General features: G+C 46.8%; 5 protein-coding genes across 14 annotated transcripts in view; 3 read left to right on the top strand and 2 right to left on the bottom strand.

Moving 5' to 3' along the window:
• Nucleotides 1-22158, bottom strand: part of LOC122368591 (putative sodium-coupled neutral amino acid transporter 10) — a 57401-nt gene that overhangs the window by 24295 nt on the left and 10948 nt on the right. The window lies entirely within an intron of this gene.
• On the top strand, nucleotides 1465-2325 carry LOC122368595 (glycine-rich protein-like). Its single transcript, XM_043342697.1, has 2 exons — nucleotides 1465-1497; nucleotides 1755-2325. Exons 1-2 carry the CDS (start codon nucleotides 1483-1485, stop codon nucleotides 2202-2204), a joined length of 465 nt encoding a protein of 154 aa, XP_043198632.1. The 5' UTR covers nucleotides 1465-1482; the 3' UTR covers nucleotides 2205-2325.
• Nucleotides 6852-12384, top strand: LOC122368594 (keratin-associated protein 19-2-like). Of its 2 annotated transcripts, XM_043342694.1 has the most exons (3): nucleotides 6852-6882; nucleotides 7223-7326; nucleotides 11822-12384. In XM_043342694.1, exons 1-3 carry the CDS (start codon nucleotides 6868-6870, stop codon nucleotides 12264-12266), a joined length of 564 nt encoding a protein of 187 aa, XP_043198629.1. In that variant the 5' UTR covers nucleotides 6852-6867; the 3' UTR covers nucleotides 12267-12384. The 2 variants fall into 2 exon arrangements, with proteins under 2 accessions (XP_043198629.1, XP_043198630.1); XM_043342695.1 differs by lacking the exons at nucleotides 6852-6882; nucleotides 7223-7326 and adding an exon at nucleotides 11312-11348 and having other exon boundaries at nucleotides 11724-12384.
• LOC122368598 (prisilkin-39-like) lies at nucleotides 13158-14034 on the bottom strand. The gene is made up of 2 exons (XM_043342700.1): nucleotides 13802-14034; nucleotides 13158-13481 (listed from the first exon to the last, which is right to left on the bottom strand). Exons 1-2 carry the CDS (start codon nucleotides 13817-13819, stop codon nucleotides 13260-13262), a joined length of 240 nt encoding a protein of 79 aa, XP_043198635.1. The 5' UTR covers nucleotides 13820-14034; the 3' UTR covers nucleotides 13158-13259.
• LOC122368597 (prisilkin-39-like) lies at nucleotides 17929-18663 on the top strand. The gene is made up of 2 exons (XM_043342699.1): nucleotides 17929-17994; nucleotides 18337-18663. The coding sequence occupies exons 1-2, from the start codon at nucleotides 17977-17979 to the stop codon at nucleotides 18571-18573; spliced, it is 255 nt and encodes an 84-aa protein (XP_043198634.1). The 5' UTR covers nucleotides 17929-17976; the 3' UTR covers nucleotides 18574-18663.

Here is a 22158-nt window from a genome sequence, read left to right as displayed (position 1 = left end):
GCATTCCAAAAGTTGATTTTGAGTCAACTTTCGATTTTCCTCGCTGCGAGGGCTGCGAGTTTTGATGTGTTCTGTTGAAGTCGAAGTTCGGTTCGCAGTACTGTTATTGCGATGATATGCAATTTTCTGAGGGTGTACCGGCTTCACTGCATTCATGTAGTGACCATAAGAGAATGGTTTAACCCTCGCCCGTATTGGTGTTTTCCAGCCGCGAACGTATAAGGGGGGTCCGTTGGACCCCTGCCGCTTCGCCCCTGATCGAGCAAGAGCTTCGCGGAAAAAAACGACCGTATTGCCCGTGACGAGTGACAAGACAAGACAAGACAAGGCAAAACTTTATTCCAGACCATACTGGCCATTAAAAACCCTTCACATCATAAAAACACACACAAACAAACACACTATGCTAAAAATGCCAAAAAAGAATTTGGTGCCTTCGTAACATGTTACGAAGGTACCAAAATTACTTCTTAAATGTTCACATGGTTTCTAAATTCAAATTCAGCTCCAAAAACTTGCCTAGAAACATGTAAAGCTCGAAAAAGTGAACCAAGGTCATCAAAGGTAAATGACCTGGCCTGACCTTCAGGTGACCTTGACACCCACCCTAATGCATCGGGGCAACATCATATCACATGTTTGAACGCTTGAAACCACGAAAAGACTGGAAACGCGCGGCTAATGCGAGCCGACATAAGCCGAATCGCGATTCCGGCCAAACATGGTTTCGAAAGGTAGGTCACAGGTCAAAGATCATTTGGGTCAGGGTCATGAAATTTTCAGGGTAGGTGTAGAATTGATCAACTCGAGGGTACTGAAATTTTCGTCGCAATCGGCCGCTTTTTACGCGAGTTATTCGCGAAAAACCGAGGGGTGTTCGTTCAACCCCCCTCCCCCTATACGGGCGAGGGTTTATCACTCCAAGAATGAATATTATACCCGCGAATCCAAAACCCGCAGACTCGCAACCCTCAAGCGAGGTCCAGTGTGGGGCGGCCTTTACCTTACAGCGCTTGGGTGCACTGCCCACCAAGGTTTAAAATTGAAATGTAGCAGTTCAATGCCGGCTTTCAAGGAACCGCAATTCAATATAAATCAATTTTTGCAAATGCGCAAAACAGTTCTAAAATTCTACAGGTTGCAAATAATCATATAAAAAATAAAGTTTAATATTTCAGGGGCACGAAAACACATGCATCAGATTAATAAGCAAATTAGCCCCCCCCCCCCCAACTCCTCGAAGTCAGGTGACTCGGAGCCACCTGAACCCTCCCCACAGCAGTCAGGAGGCAATCACGTGACCAGTCACCACCCCTACCCTCCCCACTACAGGCAGTCAAGGGTCGGTCATATGACCAGCTACCACCCCCACCCCACCCCACTATAGGCTGTCAGTGGTCGGTCACGTGACATGTCGGGTATATAAACCGGTGCCGGTGATCAGACTGTATCGCTTGACTCAGTTCCAGCACAACGATCAACATGAACTCCCTCACTGTGAGTGGAAGAAAGAAGAGGCTAATTCGTGCTAGGCTGCGACGATTTAGCTATGCCGGATAATTTAGCACGTGTTGCCCACTGCAAGGCAGCACCAAACAAGCTCAGAGTCCGATGCTCGATATCTATTGTTTTTTTTTTTTTGTTTTTTTACTTTTCTCGAAGTTCACTGCTTGAAATCGCTTTTAAATCGCAGACTAGCATGAAACGAAAAAAGCTTGCTATTTCAGTTATATCCTGTTTTTCCTGTTTTTCAGTTCGTGTGCCTGACGGCCCTGGTGGCGGTGGCCGCCGCCTCCGGATACTACGGATACGGAAACGCCATCTCCGGATCCCACAGCAACCAGTACGGCGGATACGGATACGGACACGGCGTCACCAAGGCCGTCGTCGGAACCGTCGGACTCGGCGGATACGGCGGATACGGCGCCGGATACGGATACGGCGGATACGGCCTGGGTCTGGCCCGCGGATACGGAGGATACGGCCTCGGCGGCTACGGAGGATACGGCCTCGGCCTGGCCCGCGGATACGGAGGATACGGATACGGACTCGGCCGTGGATACGGCGGCTACGGCCTGGGTATTGCCAAGGTGGGCACCATTGGCTACGGTGCTGGCTACGGCTACGGCGCTGGCTACGGCGGCTACGGCCTCGGAGGTCTGAGCTACGGCTACGGCTCGGGAATCTACGGCTACGGCCACTAGAGTTCGGGGACGTGCTGTCGGTCTGTGAATTGAGTGTCCTGTTGACGTGTTATGCCGTGCTATTGCGATATGAACCAGTGTTATTTATTATAAAATAAACAGTCCAATTTATCAAGCTTTATACGCACCAGCCCTATATCAATGAAGTTCTGAATGACCGAAACATGCACTAAAAAACTTCCCTTCACCCGCGCCCCACTGACGTCTGCGTGTAACACCTATATATTATATAAGTCTTTCACCTGACAAATAATGAAAACAACAATAATATAAAACGCTATGCTGAAACTCAGAAAGGTCTTGAGATGTAGCAGTTGCTCCATTAACCCGCGCACCGACGGGGGGGCGGATATCCGCCCCCCCCCCCCCCTGAGGTTTTTCGCGAATAGCGGGAAAACCGCGGCGCGTAGCGCCGCGAAATTTGGTATGACTATAACCTCCTCAATTTTACACATGGTGTGCAAGTTTGAACCTCCTACCTTTTAAGGTCAGGTCACCAGGTCACTTTGAATGACCCAACCTCAAGTCACTTTTTTGCAACTTTGTCACCGTGCCAGAGCTACAGTAGATGTCGGAGGCCTTTGAAAGTCGCAGGATATTATTAGGTCATTGGTAGCTACAATTTGTATATCTCGGAATTTTGATATCGGTGACCTAAGGTCAGGTCAATTTCGCGACCTCCCCATTATAAGTCAATGGGGGAAAAATCAACTCCCTGTTTTTACCACTAAAACGGGTCGGAATGGCCCCATATACCATACATGACTTCATATACGATCAACCTTCACTACCTTGAGGTCTGTTTTGCTGTTGGGCAGCTGTGAGGTCATGTGACGTCATCAAAGGTCACCAAAGGTTTTTGGCCAATAACTCCGTACAGGAACAAGATACAGATGCGTGGATGGTCTCATTGTGTTCAGCTCGTCAAGACGCATCGAATGATATACATGATGACCTCGAGGTCACGTGACCTGAGGTCAACCTTCGACCTTGACCTTTCGAGGTCAACATATATATCATTCGATGCGGATTGACGAGAGGATCACGATGATGCCCTTAGTTTGTTCCTATCTTGACTAATTCGAAAGTTATTCGAGAAAAACTCTATCCATATCTAGCGCCGCCATTTTGACTTTTTCGACCCCTGTGACGTCATCTTTGACCTGACCTGAAAATGACCTTAGTAAAAATTGTAGATCTTGGCCGTGCGTATCCGATGCCGTTTACCGCTTGTCGCTATCTTGCTTCGTTCTCGAGATCTCAGGGGGGGCGGTCATCCGCCCCCCCCCCGTCGGTGCGAAGTTGGCGCAGACCCCCGTCGGTGCGCGGGTTAACCCGGCAGGCGCGGCGGTGGGCGGCCACCTTCCGCGCGGTGGGGGGGAGGGGCATTTTTTTGCCCCCCCCCCCCGTATCTCCGAAACTACTAGACGGATCCGGAAAATTCAAACGGCGTTCGATAGCCCTGTCAAATTTGTCGAAGGAAACCAAATTTCATTGACCTCGGGGTCACCGATGACGTCACAGGTCAGGTCAAAGATAAAATGTTTCACCGTTCACGGGGCTTCTAGGGAAAGCGCTGTAACACCGAGTAAAACGCATTTTGTCGAAAATCAGCGATAGGGCGTCAGTTGTCTAGTACATATGTTGCTATTAGAGGTCACTGGTCATACCAGGTCAGGTCACAGGTCAGGTCACCAAAGGTCACCAAGGGTCACCACATGAACCCAACTTTACTAAGGTTGTGCCATGCATGTTTTATGGCCAGTTTTTCATTTCCAACTCAATGGTCTTGGTTATAAGACCATCAGGTACGGTTTAGGTCACTTTCTGGTAGAGGTCAGGTCAAGGTCAGGTAAAAAAGGTCAAATTTCAAAGTTGATAGTTTTGCATAAAATGGGTATTGATGCTGCTCATCACGGGGAGTCTAATGGTGGTCTTTGTTTTGCGCTACGAGGTCTAGAATTGCTATAAATTGAGTTTGAAAATTTGACGTCATCAATTTTGAACAGTTTTTTCGCTATATCTTGGCCAAAAAAGAGGTATCGATCTCAAATTTGGTATGTAGATAGAAGGCGGTAGGGACTATCATATATATTTCGTTTTTTTTTCGAAATTCAAAAAACTTTTTGGATTTTTCGGCTATTATATTCAAAAATCTATTTTTTGATTTTTGGGGGTCAAAATAAAAAAAAATCGAAAAACCCAAATTGCAGTTTTGTAGCCCTCTTGATTCCACCTTAATGTCTGAAACATTTTTCTGTATCTCTAAAGCTGTAGGCCTGACAGCTCTTCCCGCGAAACCTTTTTTTGGGTCGAAAATGGCAGAATTGACGTCACTCTGACGTCATTAGCGACCAACCTATCATAGCCTTTGGAATAATTTTTGGTCACCATGTGCGCTAGCTACTCCCGGGAGGGTACTGAAAGTTTGGTGACGATCGGCGCAGCGGTTCTCGAGATATATCGAAAAAACTAAAGGGGGGCAAAAAAATGCCCCCCCCCCCACCGCCTGGAAGGTTAAACACATTAACAACAGCAGCAGCAGAAAAATTATATATTTAATCGATCCATCGTCAAATTATACCAAACGTATTGCGACATGAGCATTACAAAGGATAAATGAGCACATAGCACTTGTCATTAAATCGTAATGTAAATACTTTTACATCTTGGAGAGGCCCCCTAAACAGAGTGAAAAGCCATACGCAGCAAATCAAATGGAAGTCTCACATCACATGAGTAGAGTTTGACCGCAAATTTTGCATGAAAAATGCACAGCATCACGCAACTGAATACAGGGTGTCCTGATATTATTGTCATACCCTCTCACAACCTTGATTCTACTTGCCACGGCGAAATTTCAATATAATTTCGACCGTACTGGCCCCCAAACCATATTGGTTACATTCTAGTCACGTGACCTTCGAATTTTGTGACCCTGACCGGTCAGAGGGTGAACGGATGTCATTTCCGGGGCAGTACCCGGCGCGCGCGGACCAGGTGTCAAGGATGACAAAGCTGCAGACATAGGCGGCGGAACGGGGAGGGCACCGGGGCACCGTGCCACCTCTGATTTTGGTATTTTAACATTAGCCCTATGGGCGTTGCATGGAAAGAATGGGACCAAATGTCGGCAGTGCCCCCCCCCCCTTAATTGAAGGTGTTCCGCCGCTACTGGCTGCAGAGCAAATCGACCCGCAGCCGGGCAGTCGACATGGTTGCCGGCGGCATGACACACGGCCAGGTCGCCGAGGCACTAAGCGTGAGTCGCCGCACGATTTGGCGCTGGTTGTCACGCGACAGAGTCGGATAGACGCCTGAGAACAAGCGGGATCGCGGCAGGAAGATTTCCGTCAGCGGGAAGCGCGAATGCCGAATCGTCATCGCGAAGCGCGGTGATAAATACGGGCCAATCCTGTCCACAAGGAAACTGGCAATGAGGCCGACTGCCAACGGTCATCCAGTCTCCAAGTCGACAATCCATCGGTACCCGAGGTTATCTCTGAGGCCCAGCAAGCCACGTCTCCAGCCGAAAGCTTCTGCTGAAGATGTCTTGGGTCATCTGTCAACAGGACGGTGCCCCGGCTCATCGAGCTAGAACGACGCAGAAGTGGTGTCGATCGCACTTCCCGGTATTCTGGGATGGCGACCAAAGGTCGGGGAACAGCCCCGACCTGTTGCCGATAGAAAATCTGAGGGCCATCGTCCGGGAAAAGATTGACAAAATGGCGCCAGAACCACCCGAAGTTACACTGACCAGTAGAGATGCTCTTTTTCGACCCACCAGCCCGCGATGAGTGAGTAGACATTAGACAAAACCCGCATGGCTTTAAGCGGGTTGCATCACCAGGAAATACCCTGGTGCGGGTTTTATGTGGGTATAAAAAATATCAGAAACTGTTTAGCTAAAACAAAAGAAGATTTCCCCTTGAAAATGGAAAACAAATATGCTGAAGCATGGCCTAGAATACTTAACATATGCAGTAAGATGTCCTGGAAAAATATGACTAGAAAGTGGAAAAACTTTTTGGCTTCTATGCGTGTTGTTGCGGGCTGCAACCAATGAAGTTCCCCATGCGGGTAGTTGTGGGTATCTGGAGAAGGGTTGCGGGGCGGGGCGGGTTACCTGGATCCCCAAATAGGACACTTCTACTGACCAGACACGTTCGATGCGCCCGGTCGATCAGTTCACAGATGCTGGGCAAATTGATGTCTGGCGTGCCGGACCGTATATGCTTGCCTGTATCAGGGGAAAGGGGAGATACATATGTAAGAAAAGCGCAACTGTCATTTTTATTATTATCATGCAATGGACGCTGGAAAGGTGTGACATTATTTTTGGGACACCCTGTATCACCAAGAATCTGTGTAGCCTAGAATCAGAGCGTGAGACTCACTCAATTTCGGTGCCCTTCAATCAGAACGCTTCCAGGCCGTCTACCCCGCAAACCCTGCAGACCAAAAGCGAGGGGCGGGGTCGGACCTGTCACCGGCCACTCCTCCCCTCCCCACAGCAGTGCATGGGTCGGTCACGTGACCAGTCACCACCCCTCCCCTTCCCACAAAAGGCTGCCAGGGGGCGGTCACGTGACATGTCGGGTATATAAACCGGTGCCGGTGATCAGACTGTATCGCTCGACTCAGTTCCAGCACAACGATCAACATGAACTCTCTCACTGTGAGTGGAACGAACTTTCAAAGCCGTGGTTACACGCGAAAGTGACTGAAGCTTTATGATCGAGTGTGACTTTGGAAAGCAGCATTTGAGGCTTCAGAAGAAAACTCGCCTACATGAGTGCAAAGAACATAAAATATTGTCGGAAAAAGCGTTGATAGCATTGATCTCATCACAATCGAGCACAACCAAATTCGTGAAACGGAATGTCATCTTGAAAATAACTATTGTTGCACGGTGAAAATGTCATGCATTCGTCACAGAACCTTCAGTTCTCAAGCTCATGGATCTTCAATACGTGAGACAATGTCCTGACCTTACCGACTGTCTTCTCTCTCTTCAGTTCGTGTGCCTAACGGCCCTGGTGGCGGTGGCCGCCGCCTCCGGATACTACGGATACGGAAACGCCATCTCCGGATCCCACAGCAACCAGTACGGCGGATACGGGTACGGACGCGTCACCAAGGCCGTCGTCGGAACCGTCGGACTCGGTGGATACGGCGGATACGGCGCCGGATACGGATACGGCGGATACGGCCTGGGTCTGGCCCGCGGATACGGAGGATACGGCCTCGGCGGCTACGGAGGATACGGCCTCGGCCTGGCCCGCGGATACGGAGGATACGGATACGGACTCGGCCGCGGCTACGGCGGCTACGGCCTGGGTATTGCCAAGGTGGGCACCATTGGCTACGGTGCTGGCTACGGCTACGGCGCTGGCTACGGCGGCTACGGCCTCGGAGGTCTGAGCTACGGCTACGGCTCGGGAATCTACGGCTACGGCCACTAGAGTTCGGGGACGTGCTGTCGGTCTGTGAATTGAGTGTCCTGTTGACGTGTTATGCCGTGCTATTGCGATATGAACTAGTGTTATTTATTAGAAAATACATGATAACAATGAAATCGGTACGTTTCATGAAATCTTAGACAGACATAAATTTACTTTAAACTGCATGTGGGATTCGTAAGGGGTGTCATGGGGTGTCCTTCCGACATCAGCGACTTGTGGGTGCACCAAAGCGTCAACAATAACCATGCTGTGAGTCATCATGATGATTCAGAGCAGGATTTGGATAGATCCAAAATACGTTGAAAAAGATGCACGACTTCCTATCATGTATTGTAAATATTTTATCATTACAAATTACAATCCATCATAAATATGCTAAGCTATGTTTTCTTAGCAATGATATTTTGAATCTACAGCGATACGTCTCCGGACGTTTGGGCGCTACAATAATGAGATGTCATACGGACTACGGTACTGTTAATCGTATGGCGGGCAATAGGCATCCACGGCTGAATCTACTGGATGGAATGATGAATGTCAGCCTTTTACAATACATTTAACCCTCGCATGTGTGCGGCGTTTTCCAGCTTCTAATGTGTAGGGGGGGGGGGGTCGGTTGGACCCCCCCCTTGCCGTTTGGCCCCTGATCGAGCTAGAGCTTCGCGGAAAAAACGAGCGTGTTGCCCGTGACGAGAGGAAGCCGATGATACCCAATTTTAAGGTCCTAGGTCATTGGTTGACCTTCCAGGTCAGGTCAATGACCCAAGGTCGGGAAAATCGGGACCTGTTAGAAAGTCGTAAAGTGTGGCTGCTAAGGGGTTTTCCGGGGTGCTGATCACGAATATCGTGTTAGTTTTGATCACAGATGATGTCTTTAAGCATTTAGACCAGGTCGGGTCAGGTCAGGTCAGGTCAACCAGTAGGCGTCGTGACGGGTATTAGTATTACGTGTCAACCGCCTCTGACAGCTTCGTAACATGTTACGAAGTCACCAAAACTACTTCGTAAATGTTCAAATGGTTGCTAAATTCGAATTCAGCTCCAAAAACTTGCCTAGAAACATGTAAAACTCGAAAAAGTGCACCGAGGTCACCAAAGGTCAATGACCTGACCTGACCTTCAGGTGACCTTGACACCCACCCTGATGCATGGGAGCAACATCAAATCACATGTTTGAACGTTTGAAACCACGAAAAGCTTGCAAACGCGCGGCTAATGCGAGCCGACATACGCGGAATCGCGATTCCGGCCAAACATGGTCTCGGAAAAGAGGTCACAGGTCAAAGGTCATTGGGGTCAGGGTCATGAAATTTTCAGGGTAGGTGTAAAATTGATCAATGCGAGGGTACTGAAAGTTTCGTCGCGATCGGCCGCTTTTTACGCGAGTTATTCGCGAAAAACCATGGGGGGGGTCCATCCGACCCCCCCCCCTACACATGCGAGGGTTAAATGACGTTTCTGATGCACCTACGGGTGCATCAGAAACATACAACAAATAGAAGTGTATTCAAAAACGTTTTATTGCAGCAGTCCACAGGTCAAGTTCAGCCTATCCATGAAATCATATCGGCTTATCTGCAGACCGCAGTCTACAATAACCATGTAGGAACTGAATTGCCTGGGTGGTATACTGTGCCGCATTACAGCCAGCCATCCGGCACAGTATACCAGCGCAGGTTTGGCGAGCCGCGGCGACTGCATTCGCGCACAGCAGCGTAGCACTAACACAACTCCTACGCCATTAGGTACGCAATACGCATGGCTAAGAAGCATAAAGTAAAGGTTTAATAAAAAGGGCGTGGCGATTACGTAACGTAGGTTATAAATTTCGATCAGCCTCAACCATATACTTAGGCCTCTGAACATCTACACTCTACAGTACACCCCTTACGACACAGAACTTAGTGTTCAGAGGTCTGTCCCTCGAACTAACTCCTTTTACATGAGCCGAGGAAATAATCGATGTTGGAAATGAATCAGTTGCTGAGAGGTGAACTTATCATAGTATTCAATGAATAAAAAATCCGCTAAAAGAAAGAGACACTCATTTCACATATTGTTTTACTATACATATTGTTTTATTATAACACCTAATTCGAGACAACCTTGAGCCTTATATAAGCAAAAAGCCATTTTGTTTATCATCAGCGTTTAAAAAAAAAACAGAATGTTATGTTTTGTGTCAATTATCGAAGCATAAGTCACGCATTGATTTACTTAAAACAGGTCATATCTTGTGATGCGAATCCACCGTAAAATGAATTCCGATGTTTTGCTCAAATCCAACAATAGCCGAATGCGATAAGGCAAGTCTTTGCCATATATTGGAAAGCCGAGTTCCTGACAGAGAAGGATCTTCAACGCCTTTCAAGAAATATTGACAAATTTGGGAAAGTTCTTTTCTGGGCAACCCAGTACATGTTCAGATAACAATGACAAAGGATCAGGCGCTGGAGAGCTCAGTGATTAGCTCAAGATGTGCAAGGATCTGGTTCAGGAGAAACCTCCAGTTTCCAGTTCCATGTTCAGTTCCAGTTTCCAAAAGATCAGAATCTGGAGACCTCTATGCTCGTTGCCCAATTTCCAATGTGTCCAGGATCAGGTACTGGAGAGTCGTATGCTCAGTTCCTCGTAACTAAGCTGGAGGTTCTAGAAGGCTGCATTTTCAGCCCCCAGTGTCAAAGCATCAGGTTCTGGAGAGCTATGTGTAGACACCAAGGCTCTGGAAATCTCTTCACCAAGTTCTCAGTGTCTCAGGATCAAGTTCTCGAGAGCTATGTGTAGACTTCCAAGGATCAGGCTCTGGAGACCTCCTCACTAAGTTCTCAGTGTCTCAGGATCAGGTTCTGGAGAGCTATGTGTAGACTTCTAAGGATCAGGGTTTGGAGACCTCACTAAGTTCTCAGTGTCTCAGGATCAGGTTCTGGAGAGCTATGTGTAGACTTCTAAGGATCAGGGTCTGGAGACCTCCTCACTAAGTTCTCAGTGTCTCAGGATCAGGTTCTGGAGAGCTATGTGTAGACTTCTAAGGATCAGGGTTTGGAGACCTCCTCACTAAGTTCTCAGTGTCTCAGGATCAGGTTCTGGAGAGCTATGTGTAGACTTCCAAGGATCAGGCTCTGGAGACCTCCTCACTAAGTTCTCAGTGTCTCAGGATCAGGTTCTGGAGAGCTATGTGTAGACTTCCAAGGATCAGGGTTTGGAGACCTCCTCACTAAGTTCTCAGTGTCTCAGGATCAGGTTCTGGAGAGCTATGTGTAGACTTCAAAGGATCAGGGTTTGGAGACCTCCTCACTAAGTTCTCAGTGTCTCAGGATCAGGTTCTGGAGAGCTATGTGTAGACTTCTAAGGATCAGGGTTTGGAGACCTCCTCACTAAGTTTTCAGTGTCTCAGGATCAGGTTCTGGAGAGCTATGTGTAGACTTCCAAGGATCAGGGTCTGGAGACCTCCTCACTAAGTTCTCAGTGTCTCAGGATCAGGTTCTGGAGAGCTATGCACCTCACTCCCGGGTGACTCTGGGTCGGGTTCTTTCGAAGCCCGATCTCAGGGGCGTTGGCTGGCGGTCCACCGCCCCAGGCCGCGCTGCACACCAGTGAGTGTGTATATAACCTGATCACAGGCTGTCGCTATCATTCGGTCACCGGTACCCCTACAGTGAACACCATGAGCTCCCTGACTGTGAGTATAATCGGCGGCGGTTGTGAGACGATTACAACGCGGCCGGCGACGGTAAAAACGGCCGGGAATGCTGCCGTTGTCACTCGGGTTATTTGAGTCAACTAATGAGATCATTTGGAATTGATCCAACTTCCAGATAGTGTTTAGATTACGGACAAATAGATCGCTCTGCAAATGAAATTCACTTGACCCGTCTATATAAGAAGAAGCGTAATGATTCAAGAATCGGAGCACTTCAGCTGCAAAACAATCGTGTCAAAAGTTACGAGTCTAATCAGGATTTTCCGTCGCATTTTGCACATGCAAAACTTTGAAACGGCCAATAACTTTACTCAACAACATGAACTAACCTCTGCCCCATTGCTCTCTCTTCAGTTCGTGTGCCTGACGGCTCTTGTGGCGGCGGCCGCCGCTTCCGGATACTACGGAAACGCCGTTTCCGGATCCCATAGCAACCAGTACGGCGGATATGGACACGGCGTCACAAAGACCATCGTCAAGGGATACGGACTGGGCGGATACGGAGCCGGCTATGGAGCCGGATACGGCGGATACGGCGCCGGATACGGATACGGCGGCTACGGCCTGGGTCTGGCCCGCGGATACGGAGGATACGGCCTCGGCGGCTACGGAGGATACGGTCTCGGCCTGGCCCGCGGCTACGGATACGGACACGGATACGGAAACGCCATCTCCGGATCCCACAGCAACCAGTACGGCGGATACGGGCACGGTATCACCAAGACTATCGTTAAGGGCTACGGCACTGGCTACGGCGCTGGCTACGGCGCTGGCTACGGCGGATACGGCTACGGCGCCGGTCTTGCCCGCGGATACGGCAGCGGACTCGGCCTCGGATACGGATTCGCCCGCGGCGGATACGGCCTGGTGGGAACCGGATACGGATACGGCCATTAAGGCTTTACCTACTTCTAGGAATTTTCATTGTTAGGGTTAGCAATTCTCTCATGATTATGTTCCGTTCCTTTTAGCCACAGCTGCTAGTGTTATTTATTGAATAAATGAATGACCAATATCTGTTGTCTAAGAAACGAAACAAATCACATATGGAATGCTGTGAAGAGTGGATCCGTTTCAATGTGATATATCGAGTAAAAAAGCCTGGCAGCAACGAGGCAGCGACAACAGCAAGGGTCTCCCGGCAGCCTGCAACAGCGGCCTTTTTACATTAATTTCCAAATCCCGTTCGGACAACAGCAGGACAATAGCAGCAAACAATCAAGTTTGAATCAACCCAAAGGTTGATCCAAACTTGATTGTTTGCTATTAACCGCAGGCTGTTTGAAACAGACAAACACTTTTCGCTTGCGTTTTCTATTTAAAAATAACCGGAGCATTTCTGGGTATGAAATTATCTATTGCAACTTCAGTAGGTGCCTCAATAAACCGTCAACCAAGCTCTACAAAATCAATTATGTATGGTTATAATATGTGTGCCACGATGCCACCAATATAAAGTGACATTAGCCATTTGTTGAAATTTTCACGTTTTTCTTCACGATCGTGGCCACCGAATTAATCAGTGCGTAAAAAAAAAAAAAACAGTAGACCAGCCCAGCACGTTAAAAAACAGTTGACTTTCCCAGCACGTAGCAGGCTACGACCTTACTCTCCAAACCATTGATCCTCGTGTTATTAGGGTGAGACGGGCGATCAATGTCATTCGTTCGCCATTTAAATAGGAGCGAGAAGCAGCATTCATTCGGCCACCAAACCACGTCTTTGGTCTCCGAGACACACTCATTGCCCGATGACCACGTTCTTAACCGGAATTTATGATAATGACTTTCTGCTGAAATATGTATTCGACAAAGACAAGACAAGACAGCAGCGCAGTTCGAAATCCGTTTCATCCAGCATCTGGCCAAATAAGGCAATTGGCCGTTGCATTTAGTGATGGTAGCCATATCCACGATACCCAGGATATCCGTAACCATGGTAGCCATATCCGTATCCGTGGTAGCCGGGGTAGCCGTGGTAGCGCAGGGAGCGGCCGTAGCGGGCGTGCGGGTAGCCGTAGCCCGGATGGCCGTAGCCGTAGTGCCGGTAGCCGTAGCGCGGGTACGGCCCGGAAGCCGTAGCGAGCGCCACCAGGGCGGCCAGCACGACCAACTGAGAAGATAAGGACATGTTGGTCAGCCGAGCTTGTTAAATTTCTAAGTTGGAATTTAAGTAAAATCTGTGAAAGCATTACACGATGAAAACGTAATGAAACATCATTGTGCTAAGATATAGTAGGTATAAATAGTCGGCGGATAATGCGCCAATCGGTGCAGCGTAATCGCACAAAAATCATTTAAATAGCTATAAAACGAAATAAAGAATAGAATGAGTTTCTAACAATTGACAGCTAAAAACTACAAAAATCGAATGATTAAAATTCAAACAGCAAACAAAAGCAAATGTGAATTTCAAAGCAATAGTTCGCTTACCACCAGCTTGGCGTTCATGTTGAGCTCTGTGCACTGCTGCCGAGCACCAGAAGTATGCCCTCTGCCGAGCTGGGCCAGCTTATATGGGGGCCCGAGCTGCCGCAGCCTTGGCAGCCCCGGGCGGTATGGTGGCAGCGGGAGCGATCTCAGGTCGTGGAAAAACGACCGGCGGGTAAAGGCAGGAGGACCTGAGATCTACTGCGAGACCTGGGAGACCTACTAAGAGCTTGTTGCTAAGCTAAGGCTAGGGGACTGGGAGACATCTGCTGACTACAATATGCAACGGGTGAGAGGGCGTGTTGAAACCCGCCGTCAATCAGCGACCTTATAAGGCAAAACTAACGGTTGACAAAGTTCCAATACGGGTTTAAGGGAAAAACAAGCGGAAAATGACAGCGCATGAAACTAGAGATTGTGTCATGACGAGTGGCCAGGCCAGCCATGCCACATGATATTCGATTTGACACGCTTCATATTTCATCTTCAAAGTTTTCGCTTTCAGTTGAAGTTCTATAGATCACACCCTCGACTAGCATACAAAAGCGATTCTAAGAGCTCCCTTTCTCTTTATTTTATGATCCAAAACCACATGATGAAAGGGTCGAACAGAAATTTACGAGTTATAAAGTCATTGGAGACATAGGCGAAATCAATATGGAACAGACAGCAGGACTCCTTGCAATAACCGTTAAAACCCCCAAATGGTGTTGTTGTACCTCTGTTACCTGTGAACGATCGTACTCGTGCTTGTGAAAAAAAATACGTTATCAAAGAGGAGGCATCGATTTCTTCTTCGAGAACGAATAGGACTCGACTTCAAATGTGCAACAGCGATGGGTGGTGAGCAAACTTGAGGTAAGCAGTAAGCACCATGCAGACATCCCTAGATGGAAACCCTGACAAAAAGTCTTCTATTGAAATTGGAAAATTGTCTTTTGAAAATAGGACAGATCGTGGATGCTTCATAAAGATAAGATCGGTTAGATATGGGAAAAGGATCGCGTCAGTTGAAATTAAAAATAAAATAAAAACAGCAATACAAGCCGCGATATTATTGATAGATAGATAAACGAAACCACAACGGTGACCTTAAAAAAGGTACCTTATTTCTCTAACCTTGTTTACGAAATCCGTCTAAATTCACCATGCAAAATGCACACTAAGTTGCTATTAAAATAGCGACATGTCAATGTGAAGTTACATTAAATTTATAACGCTCCGATCTCTATAATGGCGGATTATCCAACCAGACTGCAATGGAGAATTAGAGACGAGCTTAGCGTGGTGTATCCTATTAGCCAGCAGCCATAGATCATTCAAAACACATCCGTTACGGCAACACATCCGTTACGGCCGACTCCTTTACTCGACTTCTCACAGCGGGGTGTAAGGGGAGGAGTCACACGGGTGGTGGCCACCCCCGTGTGAATGGGGAAGGGTGACAAGGGGTCAACCCGACCACGTACGGTAAGGGTTATGACCCTCCCCCCCCCCCGCTCCGCCCTAAAGAGGTCGGGCCGTCTTGCCCGCCCCGCCCCGCTCGAGGTCCAAGGCCGGCTGTTGATGCACAGCCTCCTCGAACCGCTCTAAGGTCAAAGTCACGACCAGCCGTCGAATAATTCGAGCGTGTTGTTGCCTCGCGTCCCCGCCTACTTTGTGGTTTTGTTTTTCAGTCGGCTAGGCTTTAATTGAACTACCTTCCATTTATTTACGAATGCTGAGGCGATAGGAACAACCCGGAAACGTAATAGAGGTTGATTTATTGAAATAACGAGACAATGAACAGACAATAGGATGATGATGATGAAGGCTTGTGTTTAGGGGCAATACGACGGAATGGAAAGATAGTTGGGATCGCAAGCTGAAAGAAGAGTACCACTGACAAAGACAAAACGAGCCGCAAGCTGAAAGGAGTGCAAGCCGAAAGTGACCAGTAAAAACAAAGCAAACGGTACTGATTTAATTCAAAGAGAACCTATGGTGTCAGATACCTACCTACAATTTGGTAAAGTGTCACAATTGCTGACATCATAAATCGCAAAATGAACAAACCATTAAAACTGAGGATGAACCATATGGGAAAGGTTTTAGGGACATCTTATCAATGATCAATGATTGACCTTTAAATTGCATGCTGGTTGCAGATACAATCATTGAATTTGTTCCTGAACAAAAGATACAGTTTAGCATAAGCAAACAATTTCAATCGAAAATTGCGAGCGAGGGTAACCCTGTGACTGTGGTGGTATGTCCAAAGGAAGCAACGCTTTGGAAAAAAAAGACTTATTCTCATACGGTCGTCTTCTTAATTCGGCAATGTTTGAAGTTGCATTGCAGATGCAATTAGTTGGCCAGATAGTTTTGGTCAATTACGACTTTCACCTCCACATTTGCCACGCGGACAAATGGCCCCAGTATTTGGTCAGGTTAGTTGGGGAGCGAGACAAGATAATTCAGCCGGAGCGTAATTGGCTGACTCATTCATTTTAGACCCTTATTAGCTCGGGAAAAAACGGAGAATGGCTCAAGAAGAATATGAGCACAGTGCTGATTGTTGCCTATAAACACCTATTTATAGCGCCTGTAGATCTCAGATAGATGCTAGTGTCCACATATAATTCAGGCGCGTCTAAAGGCGCTTAGCAAAACATCCCAGTATCTTGTGCGCACCAATAAAAGCATGCCAACTTATTTTGGAAAAGACGCCTGCCTGTTGATGCATGTATGGTATGCCTTTTGTTTATCATTCACAAATCAAAAGTAAAATGACAGATCAAAGACAACGGAAAAATCGAAGACAGAGCATGCTATCAGAAGAGATTGAAGGAATTTGTTTGTGTTCATTTGTGTAGCCAAATATCAGTTCGTGATTGCGACGGTAGACTTCTATCACACAAACTTGCAAAGCAAATAATAGGTATACTGTAAAATAGGTAGAATTCCACGCCAAGCAAATTTCTTTTCTCTCAAATTTCCTCGAAATCAAAGGCTATTTGAGACTTCTTTTGCAAGTCAGTCAATAACATATTGCGTCAAATACCTATACATTTACCTTATCCTCTAATAGAACATATTCAATGCATCCCTGCTACCAGTGTGGCATTTTCTGATAGGGGAGAGTGGGGCAAAGCGGCCACCCTAACGTTTCTAACGATGCCGACGCTTGATTTTTAAACTTGGAAAGATTCTTTCTATACCAATGTGATCCCTATTAAATTGTCTTTTATTCCAACTGCGTTTCATTTCCAAAGGCGTTCACATATGGGAGATATTGACAAAACTTTAAACCTATAGCATAATGGCCACTTTGCCCCATCCCTGAGGCAAAGCGGCCACTGGCGACTTCTCAAGTCCCGATATGAGAAACAGAATAGTTGCCTCATGCACGACTAGGGTATTTGATGGTGACAAGGTTTAAGGGAAGATGGATGTTTACTTTGTTATCTTCCCACCTATTGCTAAACAAAGAAATAATTTTCTTGGAAAAACATTTAATTGCATAATTTGGTAACTCATGTAACCGAAAAGTGGCCAAGATGAATGCATGACGACACATTTGAATATAAATAATGTTTTTATCCAGATGGAAACAACTTATGGCCAATTGGGGGCTGGCCACTTTGCCCCGGCCGCTTTGCCCCGCGCATACCGTCCGAGACTAAAATATTCCAGCTCAGCTATTAGTGGGGTAAAAAGCATCAAAATTGGTAGAAGGCATGTACGATAACCACGCAATGCATGGACAAAAACGCTTATAAAAATTCCAAACGGTTATGGAATAAAATAACATTTAAAAATTGTAAACATAATTGGTAACCTGGCAAGAAATGCTTTTCCGTGTTTCACAGAACAATGGCGATGGGCCTGAAACCCCGGTCTGGCTCATTCGAACGACCGCAAAGAGAAGTATAATTGGAAATCATAAATTGGAACTGACGCCAGCTGTGGAGGGCTAAAACGATGGATGGCCGCTTTGCCCCGGGTGGCCGCTTTGCCCCACTCTCCCCTATACGTAGCACACCACCGACCTCCGAAGCTCCGAAACCCTCTCGACCCCTCGTGGTGCCCCGGGCCCTCAGGGGCTCTCCAAGGCTGCGGCAGCTCTGCCTTATAAGCCGCGGCAGCCAACCAGTCGGCACACTGTCTGTTTAGAACCGCAGCCGCAGCCTCGCAACATGAACGCCAAGCTGGTGGTAAGAGTTGAACTGAGGGGTCCGTGGGCTCATATCTGCAACCTTATTTCAAGTGCAACGTACTTAAAATCAGGTTGCACTCAGCTTCATCTTTTTATACAAGTCATTTTTTTTCGAATATGTTATGTATTCCACTATTTTATAGCTGATGCAAATCATGAGCGTTGTAAACATTTACTCGAATCTTCAAATGTCAAGCGACGTAAAGCTGAATGCTTCTAGAATCTAGAATCCACTTAATAAACTAAACCCCCAAAACTTACCATGCCCGATTTGAGTGACGATACAAAATATGATACGAAATTCCTCCCTGACCGTAACTTTCTCTTTCTCTCTTTGCAGTTGGTCGTGCTGGCCGCCCTGGTGGCGCTCGCTACGGCTTCCGGGCCGTACCCGCGCTACGGCTACCGGCACTACGGCTACGGCCACCCGGGCTACGGCTACCCGCACGGCCGCTACGGCCGCTCCCTGCGCTACCACGGCTACCCCGGCTACCACGGATATGGATATGGCTACTCTAGTGCCCATGTGCATAGCTACGGACCGGGATATGGTTACGGATATGGTTACCACGGCTGAACGAAAATGGAGATAATATGTGAAGATCGCCTGCATACCTCATCACGTTCTTTTGTAGTGTGGAGTTTGAAATAAAACATGAGCTCAGAATATGTGTTATCGATGGCAGGGCAAATCGACGGTCAAGTCAAGGCTATAGAACTCCGTGGGAAGTCAAGTGGAGGAAAATGTCCTTGCTCGTCTTCAGCAGCGGAAAAAAAAACTGAATATGAGGATGTTGGGTCATGCATATCACTCTACTTAACAATGAACACCGTTTCGAATGTAAACAAGGAAACCATTGAGCCACAGACATTGCACAAATATGACCATGAATGCAAAAATTAATAGGTCGCGTGAAAAAATGCGCAATTTTTGTAGGTTTGAAACTAGGGATTTCAATCAGCTTTTATATAGGCCGACATATTGCAAGAGTAGCACAAAATATATACAAGCATACAACAGGAAAGGCAGATATAACTGAAATATGAACTTAAATTCAAGTACGAATAAAACATCCCATGATCGCCTATTACCTTCACATCAACAGCCTTCTTCAAGTCAGCAGCCTTCAGCCTGCTTAAAAATGATGAACTTGGCGTTGCATGACGATTAGCAGGTGCACAAGTCAATGACACTCATTCTGAACCACATCACTTGACCAGAAAGATTGGCCAGTCGGAATATTTAATTCAAATGATTCATTCCAGATATCCTTAGATGTGCCTTAGAAGAGTTCAGCATATTAATTAACTTCAAACGAAACAAAGTCCTCGTTCATTTAATGTCAAAGATGAGTCAAAATGGCTCAAGAAGTAACCAAACTCGCTAAAATGCCCCCGTAAAAACATAACATATGTAAGTCCAGGCACTCGAACAAGTAAAAATGCAGCATGACAGGACTTCTTCAATCTCATTTGTAACCAACCGAAATATTCCAATAGAATCTGCCACCAACTTATGTTGCTGATTGTTCAGTGTTGTAAGACATATTTATGAAATCTGATGGCCAAGAGTTGCGAACGAAAATTATAATTAAAATCTAAATCTTTTTGTATTTCAGACGTTTCGACAAACACTGTGTCATCGTCAGTGATTGATATAAAATATTTCCTAAAGTCCCAAATCACATTTTAAAAATGTGATTTGGGACTTTAGGAAATATTTTATATCAATCACTGACGATGACACAGTGTTTGTCGAAACGTCTGAAATACAAAAAGATTTAGATTTTAATTATAATTTTCGTTCGCAACTCTTGGCCATCAGATTTCATAAATTATGTTGCTGAGCTTCAAAGACAGGTCAGTTGAACCAAGGTTTCGAATTTGACATGAGAGCCCTCTGGATATCTAAAAATGCCATTAGGTATTCTTAGACTTCTTCATTGACTACTTCATCAGGATCTCCATATCTTACACAATAAGCTACGCATTAATCATTCATCTTACAGTAAGTTTTTTATACTTCGGTAACCTATTTCGGTAAGATGATGTAAGCTAACAGTAATTAATTTCGCTGTACGACTTCGCCTCTACAAATGTTAACGAAAACGATAAGATCATGTTGTAAAATTTGAATTGTATCGTGCGTATAGGAGAGGTAATGATGCCCGTCGTCAAACTATCCTCCTTTTTTGTCCGGTACTCGATACATGAGACTCCTGAAGGGGATGGTCTTCGGTTGGTGGGGGCAGCCGCAGAAAATTGCAGTCAGTGGAATGGGACGAGATGTGTCAGGCTTTGATGGAATTGGAATTTGATGCAAAACATATTGATGATTCAGATCAAACAAGTCAAATCACCAAAGCTAACAAGAAAATTACCCACATAAACATTAAACAAGCATTGGGTGGTGGTAGTGGGGGGGGGGGAGGTAATGAAGGATGTGGGTAACAAATCCTGCAGGCGCGGAGAAAATATCGCAAGAGCGACGAAAGAGCGAAAAAAGGAGCTGGGTCCAAGGTTCAATAACACAAACTTATTTGCTAAATAATAGACAAGAAAAGCGCACTCCGCATATTACAATATCCAGGAAAGTTGAAGAATCTCTCATGGAGAGCGTTCTGCACTAATGCGCATCGTGCCGTACGAACTACAGCCTCTTTGCGAAGCATATCACACCACTCTGCTGTGCTGCACGTACAGGGTGTCCCATAAGTTCGTTCTCACCTAAATTTTACGTTTTTAGGCTCTCTTGCTTAAAGGCACGCTGAAATTGGTTCGTTACTGAGCTTCCGTGGTTGCCATGGCTAGTAGAAATATGCTCCACAGTAACTAATTTCTGTAGACCAGTATAACGCCTTTTGGGGCGACTAACGGAGCGAGCGAGAGGGTGAGCCTTGCACGTGCGAAATTTCGAGGGGGTACCTCTAGCTGACTTGTGCAGTGTGCACGGCACTCTACTAACCGGTCTCTAGCGATATGCCAAATTTGAGCACAATCGGCCCAGCCGTTCTTGAGATCTGGAAGCGGCACCCTGCACGTGCGCACGTGCAAAATGGGTCCCAACTGACTTGTGCACGGCACCCTACTAACCGGTCCCTAACCATGTACCAAATTTGAGCGCCATCGGTCCAGCCGTTCTCGAGATCTGGAATCGACCCCTGCACGTGCGCACGTGCAGCAGCACCCCAACTCTGGCACATGTATATGCATTGCCTAGTGGGTGCCTACCTACATGCCAACTTTCAGCGCAATCGGCCAAGTAGTTACCGAGATATTGCAACAATTACAAAAGTGACACCTCTTCGTTTTGCACGTGGCACGTGCATAAGGGGTCACCCGCATGCATCGGGAATAGTCCAATACTTGGTAGAAGGAATGAAGCTACCCTACAAAAATTACCGCGTGTAAATCGGTCAAGTGGTTGCTGAGATATAAGCGTCGCAAAAGCGTGACCACGGCCGGCCGGCCGGCCGGCCGCTCATACTCAGAAATTTCCGTTAATCTAAGGAAAGACTCCGCTCGCTTCGCTCGCTCCGTAACAAAATAGTTTTTGCTAGAGAGCCCGTTTCCTACACAGACGGCTAACGCCGCAACATAGAGGTCTCCAATACGGGTACGTTTTTTTCCATTCCAGAATGTTTATTGCGCATCGACAACCTATAAGTAAAACGATCGGAAAATGAACATGAATAACAGAGATAAAATAACGCACGTCTCGGTATTTAGTCAGCACGTGACCATTCGCGACGATTGAGGGTGATTGAGGCCTACCAGTCTGTAGACAATGTCCATCGCTAACTGGACGCACAGTCAGCATGTGACACCGATGATTTGTCGGGAGTCAATCATTGCAAGTTTATCCTCTTTTTTGTCAGCTCTCAGGAGTGAGCCATGTGGCCAAAACTGTGTAGCGCCAAAGTGGCCATCAAAAAGGTCAAAGGGTTAGAAAGTTGGTAAGAGGACTTTTCAGGATGGATTACCAGCTGTCTAAAATTGTTCTTACGGGGTACATAACTCAAGGTGACTTAAGCTTTGCTTACCGGAGGGCTCAAAACAGTCAAAAACGTCTTAAAATGGCCAAACATGAGTTTCGTTATGCCTGAGGCTAAAAAACTAAAGGGCTGAGGACATCAACCAGGTCATCTGGACTAACTAGTCC

The sequence above is a fragment of the Amphibalanus amphitrite genome, unplaced genomic scaffold (genome assembly GCF_019059575.1).
Source record: "Amphibalanus amphitrite isolate SeventyFive unplaced genomic scaffold, NRLGWU_Aamphi_draft 000960F_arrow, whole genome shotgun sequence".
Lineage (NCBI taxonomy): Eukaryota > Metazoa > Arthropoda > Thecostraca > Balanomorpha > Balanidae > Amphibalanus > Amphibalanus amphitrite.
The sequence above is the reverse complement of the archived record's forward strand: the minus strand, read 5'-3'. Positions and strand labels throughout refer to the sequence as shown.